The following is a 7,547-nucleotide window of genomic DNA, read 5'->3' on the forward strand; positions in this document are numbered from 1 at the left end:
TGAGTAAAGGGAGTTAGAGTCAATTTCCCAACTCTCTCTGAAGGCCCTTCCCTTAGGCCCCATATAACCTCCCCATTCCCAAGATAGTGATAAAACCTGGCAAACTCAGATCACATACAGATGCCTGAGGAGAAACAGTAGGTCTGGGGACCAGGATCTAGATTTAGAGGAAAGGTGGTAAATGGGGAGAAACCTGGGGTCCCATAGGAAACACCTCTTCATTATGGAAAAAGAGAAGCAAGTTAAGAGGGAATATTTCCCCACAGGGACTACAGGGGATGAGCCTCATCCCAATTCAAGAAGCCTCAAAACAGCTGGATGCTTTGGCAGGGTATGAAGGGAAGAAAAGGATCTTCAGGGGAATCCTAGGGATTGGAATACTAAGGAAGGAACAAGTATGTTCCATACACATGGATCTGTGTTACTTGTTTCTGTGAATGTGCCTATGCATTTATTGTGTAACTGTGTCTCTCTTGGTTTCCAGCTGGGTGGGGGCCCATCAGATACTTCTGCCTGCCTTTCATCAGGCTTGTCCATGATAGGGATCAGCCAGGGTGCAGCTAGGGTGAGGAAATCACTGTCAGTCACTCCCACCTCACACACAGATAGGCACACACACTCCTGGCCAGAAGGGAGGGGTGGGGCCAAACAGCATTGAGGGAGTCAGTCTTCTCTAGAGCATGGGGACTGGGGACTATTTGTTTCCCTACAATCAGTACCCCAAAATCTAAGGCTTAAGAGAAAAGCCCCAGCTCTATCCCAGTCCCACCCCATACCCCCAAACCAGAGGCAGAATCAGAATTCAAGGGAGCTGAGAATTCCTATACCAGGTCTGTTCAAAGGTGGATAGAATTAATCTGCCCAGGGAACCTAGGATCAAGAAAGATCCCCATTAGAAGGGTCTCCCTCTAATGAGGGCTTCCTCCAACAAACAGGCCCAGAGACCTCATTAGGCATGCTGAGTCAAAACATAAAAACAGACACACAACCAAAAAACAAAAACAACAACAACGAGCTGGAGAACAAGAGAGGACCAAGGGGTCAATGACTTTATTATAGCATAAACACACACAGAGGCCATTTCCTCTCTTTCTTCCTCTCCTCTTCATTTGGGGAAAATGTGGGTTCACAGCAGTTAAAGAAAAAAATCCTACATATTTCCTCTAGGGGTGGGGGTGCTGCTTGGGGAAGAAAAGTCAGGCAGCCAAGCAACTTAGGTCTATGGAGGAGAGGAACCTGAGGAACCCTTCCCAAAGGATCTCTCACCCTATCCACCATGGACACCCTTTGGAGGAAGGAGGACTATGTCTTCCAACTTGGAGTACCCTTCAGGCTTCACCCTACCTATCCTACACAAAGCAGCCATTCTGGTGGCAGAGAGATGAGGTGGCTGGTTTCAACAGGTAGAGGAGGGGGAGTCTTCACAAGCTGGTATCTTCTCTTTCTCCCCCATACTCCACTTGGCTGGCCAGATTAGCTCTCTTGACCATGCCCTCTCTCAACAAGATAGAGGACTCTCAGAATGGGGATAGGATTAGGGAAGAGAAGGAAGAAAGCATTAAATCTCAAAACTACCCCATCCCCAGAAACAATCCCCCTAAGAAGGGGATATCTTGTCCTTCTCAAGGGGGAGGACTCCCCCCTTTCTACCCAAAACCATATACACATACAACCCTCATCTACATCCCAGTTTCTCTTGCCCAGGAGTTATCAGTTCAAGAACTGGATTAAACTCTTGGGAGGAGGGGACAGAGGGAGATGCTACTGGAGACCCTAGGCCCTTGAAGAACATGAGGGAGATGGAATTCTCCCTGTTTGGAGACTCCAGGCTCAGCAGAGGACTACATACACACATACATAAACACATACACTCTCTTATGCACATATATCCACACACCCATGCACACACACAAACACATACACCCCTAATATTAAATAAAATACCCTTTACTTATAACTTAAAAATCAAAATACAGCTAAGTCTCACAGAGGGAGGCAAGAGGGGAGGGGGAATCTTTGAGGAAGAAGCCTTTTTCAGACTTTCCTTTGTCCCTTTCCCAAGAGACTCTATTCAGATGGGAATTCAGGTTCCTAGGCATATCCGGGCCCTCTCTTCTGGCATCACATATTCTTTCCCAATTCCCAGTGTCTGTCTCAACTCTTGTCCCTTCCCAACATCACAATTCATATTTATTTTTAAACATCTAAAGGGGAAGGGAAAAGGGACAGCTTTTTGGATGTCTCCCTTAAAGGAGACATCTTATACATTAGAGCACAACTACTTCATTGGGAGGGAAAGAAAAAACTACCAACTAGAGTTTCTTTCTCCTTTAAAAAGAGAAAAGAGGCCCAGGCATCATCTTGGAGTCTCCATTTCCTCTTTAAGGGAGAACCCTTCGCAGGGGGAGAGGGGAGGGATTCAGGCTGAAAAGAAAGAGGAGGGAAATAAGCTTCCTACAAATAAAAGGAAAGGGATGGAGATCTGGTTTGATGAAGGGGTTGACCCAGCCTCTCTTCTCTCCAGACTACTTAATCCCTAAAATAGAAGCAAGTATGAGAGGCCATCATCTCCCTGTCCCACCTAATATGTAGCTATACCTCCTACATCCCTACAAAACGGGAAGGGGTTGTGTAAGAAAGAGGCGGGAGAGAAAAATGAGAGGAATGGGACAGATAATTTAAGGTCAACACAAAACCTTGAAATCAGGCCCTAGATTTAGAACATTTGGAATACTATATTTTTTCTCAAAAATCCTACTGTTTAGTATTCATTTGGAGTTTAGGGTCCCCGTCGCCCTTTCTCATAACCCGAATCTGCTCTGACAACTTTTACTAGGAAAGTTTTTCTCCTCCCAAGGACCCTTTCCCCTAATTGGAGAAATATAAGAGCATCTTACGGCTTAGCCCACTCCTCCCAACCCCCATCTCACAGTCTCTAGCAGGGTGGTTCTGGAATGGCTAAGGAGATCAAAGGAGAGTTATTTCTCCCGCAACAATCCTGCTTTCCCTTCCTCCAACGCCCAGCCAAATGCAGACCCCGCCCCATTGGGACCTCCAGCCTCCCCCTCCGGAAACCCCAAGGACAGGAGGAGCCCTGTAAGGGGGATGAAAGGGGCCCGGGCCGTGGGGAGGCTCCGGAGGCGCTTTCATGTCCCGGTTCCCAGGCACTAGGGACGTGTTCAGGCAGCTTCCCCCGCGCCCTGGGGTTCTGCCCCGCTCCTCTCCGCTCCCGGACGCGACGTCTCTCCCTCCCTCTCTCTCCAGTAGGTACCCAGGCTGTGGGATGGAGTTTGGGGGGTGGGGGAGTGCCGAGACGCCCAAGGCCTGAATTTGTGTTAGGGTTGGGGTTATGCTCACAGGTGCTCACTTGCTACTGCGGTGTCCTACTAGGCCCCGGAGCTCCGCCCGGCTCTCCAGGCTTGCCAGTTCCCACTCCCTGCGGCTAACAACCCAAGCGCCCCGTCTCCCAGCCCCTCCTCGCCCCCACCACTTCACTATGACTTCGCTTCCAAATAAATAAACACCCATCCCCCTCCCTCCAAAAAGCCTGCCAATTCCGGAGGTAAAGGAGTCACACGTCTGAGACCCCAAAGTGGGAGTCGAGGGTGCACACTGGAGCTGGTGGGGGCGTCCAACGAGGATGGCTCAGTTGGACTGTGCGGCGCCGCCCCCGCCGCCCTCCGCTTCCCGCTTGCCTTTACCCCCGGGGGGTTCGGCAGCAGCTCCGGATTTCCCTTCACACTGTGCTCCGGTCCCGGCCGCCTCCTCTTTGGAGCCTTCGTGGGTTTTCATGTGCTTAGCCAGGTGGTCGCTGCGCATGAAGACGCGGCTGCAGACGGCGCAAGGGAATTTCTTGGTGCCGGTGTGGGTCTGGAGATGGCGCTGGAGCTCGTCGGAGCGAGTGAAACGTTTCCCGCAAAAGAGCCAGTTGCACACGAAGGGGCGATCTCCGCTGTGCCAGCGCAGGTGCGCTTTGAGATGCGACGTCTTGGCGTATGCTTTCCCGCAGCCCGGGATGTGGCAGTTGTGAAGATGTTTCTTCTTGGCCCCGTCCGGCCCACAAGGAGACCCCAACCTTTCTGCCTCAAGACAATTGGGGCAGCGGCACACAGCCTGGCCTGAACTGCGGGGCACCGAGCGCCGGGAGCCCTTGGGTCGTGACGCCCCGTCCAGACTGGCATCCAGCCCGTGGGTCTCGGGAGCTGCAGCTTCCAAGGGTTTAGCGCCGTCTGGCGGCCCTAACAGGTGCTGTCCGCCGGTGGCGGGGAGGAGATGGTGTGGGTGAGTGTGAGGTTGTGGTGCGCAAAGCTGGTGATCGCCGACATAACCCCCTAGGCCAGCTTGAAGCGCTCCTGGGTGACCCGAAGAGGCTAGAGTGCCCTGGGCATGAGGGAGGTCCATCCAGCTGGTACCCGGGTGGATGTCCCACCACGAACCATCCTCCGTACCTGGGTGGGACGGCCGGAACCACGATTCATAGTGGTGAGACATATCTGGCTGCAGGAGCTTAGAAAAAGGGCCCGGGGCCAAAGGACTGTCGCTTTCCAGGTCCTCACAGGTCACCCGTGAGGAGCCCCCCGGCAGCTCATAGCCCTGTGAGAAGTCCACCTCAGGCCCCAGCGGGAGATTCTGTAGCTCTCCGGCCTGGAGTGGGGAGGGATAGTCCCCTGCCTCCGGGCTCGTATGGCCCTGGTATGTCTGGAGTGGCTGCAGATCGAGGCGCGGCGGGGAGGCACGAGGCGCTTCCGTGTGCTGGCTGCCCAGAGAGCCGCACACAGCGGTTAGCATTGCCGGGTTCCGGGGTGAGGGACAAGGCCTGTCAGGGTCGGCTCAGGTAGGACCTGGAGAAGAAAAGAAATGAGAGATGGAGAAAGTTAGTTCGCGGCATAAAGGTCCCCTTGCTCCCTGATCCTTGTTTATTTTACCCCTCTGGGATAAATGGCCTCATTGAGAAAGACTGAAGAAAGGTTAAGAAGATTCAGGGTGTTTCTCGTTGTAAGTCTTTCTTTTCTCCAACCGCAGACAAGAAATGGAAGCTAAATGGGCTGGGGGCACCTGAAGATCTAGGGTAATGGTACCAAGGCGTCCAAGCCCAGAATATTTCCCTCTACAAAAAATTTCTCCCACGAGACCCAGCACAACACTAGGAGTGGGTAATTACAGGCTCCGGGACCAGGCTGTACAGCCTCAAAGGCGGGAGAAAAGGCCGGTGGCAAAATTCACAGCCCCGGGCTCCCCCAATCTCCCTCGACCGGCCCAAGTTGCTGTTTCTGCCCAAATTAGAGAGGGGGGCCGTGCCTGACGCCATCTCTGGATTGCTCTACCTCGCCAACCTAACTAGAAAGCCTGCAAAAAGCACCCCAGAGATCAAGGTAATCCACTCTCTTCCAAAGCAGAGCAGGTTCTGAGATTTAAAAAGGCAAAGTAAACAAACACTGCCTCCCTTCAGTGAGTAGAGGGTATTCCGGCTGCTTAATCAACCAGCTTTCCATCTTCTAGCTTGCCCCACCACACTCCCCTCCCACACCTTGGCCCCCACCTTTTTCCCTGGGGCAGGGACTTCACCCTTCCTGGGGTGCAGATACAGTGTAAAATAGGGAGAGGCAGAGTTTCTCTCTCCCCCCCCTCCCCATACAAACACCAGGAGAGTCCCGGAGCTTTGGAATCCCAGGCACATTTCTTACCCTGGCACCTAGAGTTGCCCCAGCTGGCCCCCTGCCCCAATATTATGAAAACTCAGGTTAGAGTGAGGGATGAATGAAACACTTTACTCCCCCAGGAAAAGTAATCGATAGAGAAAAGCCTGTATACATCTGAAAAAATGCAATTGAGGTGAAGGTGGTATTGAGACCCTGCGTCAGAGTAGGCAGCTTGGGAACATCGCTCAGTGGCCGGACTATGACCTAAGATGCCTTTTTTCCCTTCTCTCCCACCTTCTCCTATTTTAGCCCTCTACCCCTCACTAAATGCCGACAAGTTTGGTGCCCTAGATAACATGTATGTGACTTGAAAGGGAAATGGGGCAGGGGGTGAGGGAACCTTCCTCCCATAAGTTTGGCCTTCTTGTCTCCTAATCCGTTTTTGCAGACTTTGGAAAAAGAAGGATCCAAGACAGTGGAGGCGGCGGCGGCGAAGGCGAATGGGGAGGGTCCGGGATGGGGTGGGTCAATCCGCTGTCTCTTACGCCTTGACCACAATAAAGGAGAAAGACTAAGAAGCAGGAACCGAATTGGGGCTAGGGCGGGGCATTCTGGAATTGGTGGTGGGCAGAGAAAGCTTAAGAGGAGGGGCAGGTCAAAGACCCCAACCACATCCAGGAGCCTGGGAACGCCCGGGGGATCCAGGGGAACCGAAGCTTAGTTTCGGGTCTTGGACCTCACTAAGTGCGGGGGAAAAAGATATCCTGCGGACCAAGTCCCCAGCCCCCCTATTTAGAAGCAGAAATAAGGCGCCATCGCTCATTTCCGATACGCAATAGCCTATTTGCTCACTCAAGTCACCCCAGAAGAAGAACACCCTAAGCTTCCTAGACCGACGCCTCCAAACCTGCGCCGCTGAAGTTGGAGAGTGATTTTATCTCCCGAGTAATCCACGATCTTTGCTCCGGAGCAAGCCCATCTAATCCCCAAGACATCCCAGAGTGCTTTTTTCCTGGGGCCCTCCGGGACTTCCGAGACTGAAATCCAAAAATCGCTGGTTTTTAAAATGTTTGCGTATCATAGCCTTTCGGCTTGTGTACCTTTCCATTTCCTAGGTTCCCCGTCCTCCAGTCGCCCCAGTCCCTCCAGTTTCCCGACTTTTCAATCTTCTCAGTTTCTCCAGTCTCGCCAGTTTCCCCAGTTTCTCCAGTCCACTCCCATCCCATTCTCTACAGTGCCTGACCCTGCCCATCCTGTCCCCATCTCCATAGCTCCCCAGTGCTCAGATTCCTGCATTCCCTCTCCCTCCGAGGGGACGTTCTCCTTTGCCCTTCAACAGTCGATCTCCTCCCACCCTTTCCTCCCCTACCTCGGGACTGGACTCGGCGAGCAGCGGCAAGCATACACCTAATAGATGGGCGCTCAGTGACTCCCAGGTCCAATGGTCTTTCCAGCCGCGAGAAGACAAATTAGAACAAAACTAGAAACCCGACGGGACCCGGCGCAGGCGAAAGAGAAGAAGGAGGCAGATAGAACGAGAGAAGGCGAGGGGAAGCGAGCGGGGCCAGCTTCGCCTGTGACTCACGCTCTCTGCCTTCATCCTCTTCCCCTTCACTCCTTTTTCCCCCGGCTTCGGGCCACGCCCAGCTTTACCTGCGGCCGCCTTTAACCCTTCCAGGATCGGCCCCAAGGAAACCACAGCCTCTGAGGAGGGGGCGGGGATGAGAATGGCTAATAAGGCCCCACCTCCCTTCCTCCTTTCTTCCTCCCTCCTACCCAAATCCCCTCCCCCCCGCCCCAGTTTTTTGGACTAGGCAGTGGGTTTGTCAGGTTTCTGCGTCACGCCCCCTCCGGGCTGAGCTGGTGGAAACTTTCCCTGAGCCGTAGAGAGTACGCTGCGGATCTCCA

At 53.1% G+C, this 7,547-nt stretch overlaps 1 protein-coding gene across 1 annotated transcript; it reads right to left on the reverse strand.

Moving 5' to 3' along the window:
* Positions 1 to 1,016: 1,016 nt before the first annotated feature.
* On the reverse strand, positions 1,017 to 7,222 carry SP6 (Sp6 transcription factor). Its single transcript, XM_051992210.1, has 2 exons — positions 7,009 to 7,222; positions 1,017 to 4,841 (listed from the first exon to the last, which is right to left on the reverse strand). The coding sequence occupies exon 2, from the start codon at positions 4,786 to 4,788 to the stop codon at positions 3,646 to 3,648; it is 1,143 nt and encodes a 380-aa protein (XP_051848170.1). The 5' UTR covers positions 4,789 to 4,841; positions 7,009 to 7,222; the 3' UTR covers positions 1,017 to 3,645.
* Between the last annotated feature and the right edge of the window lie 325 nt (positions 7,223 to 7,547).

The sequence above is a fragment of the Antechinus flavipes genome, chromosome 4 (genome assembly GCF_016432865.1).
Source record: "Antechinus flavipes isolate AdamAnt ecotype Samford, QLD, Australia chromosome 4, AdamAnt_v2, whole genome shotgun sequence".
In the NCBI taxonomy this organism is placed as follows: Eukaryota; Metazoa; Chordata; class Mammalia; order Dasyuromorphia; family Dasyuridae; genus Antechinus; species Antechinus flavipes.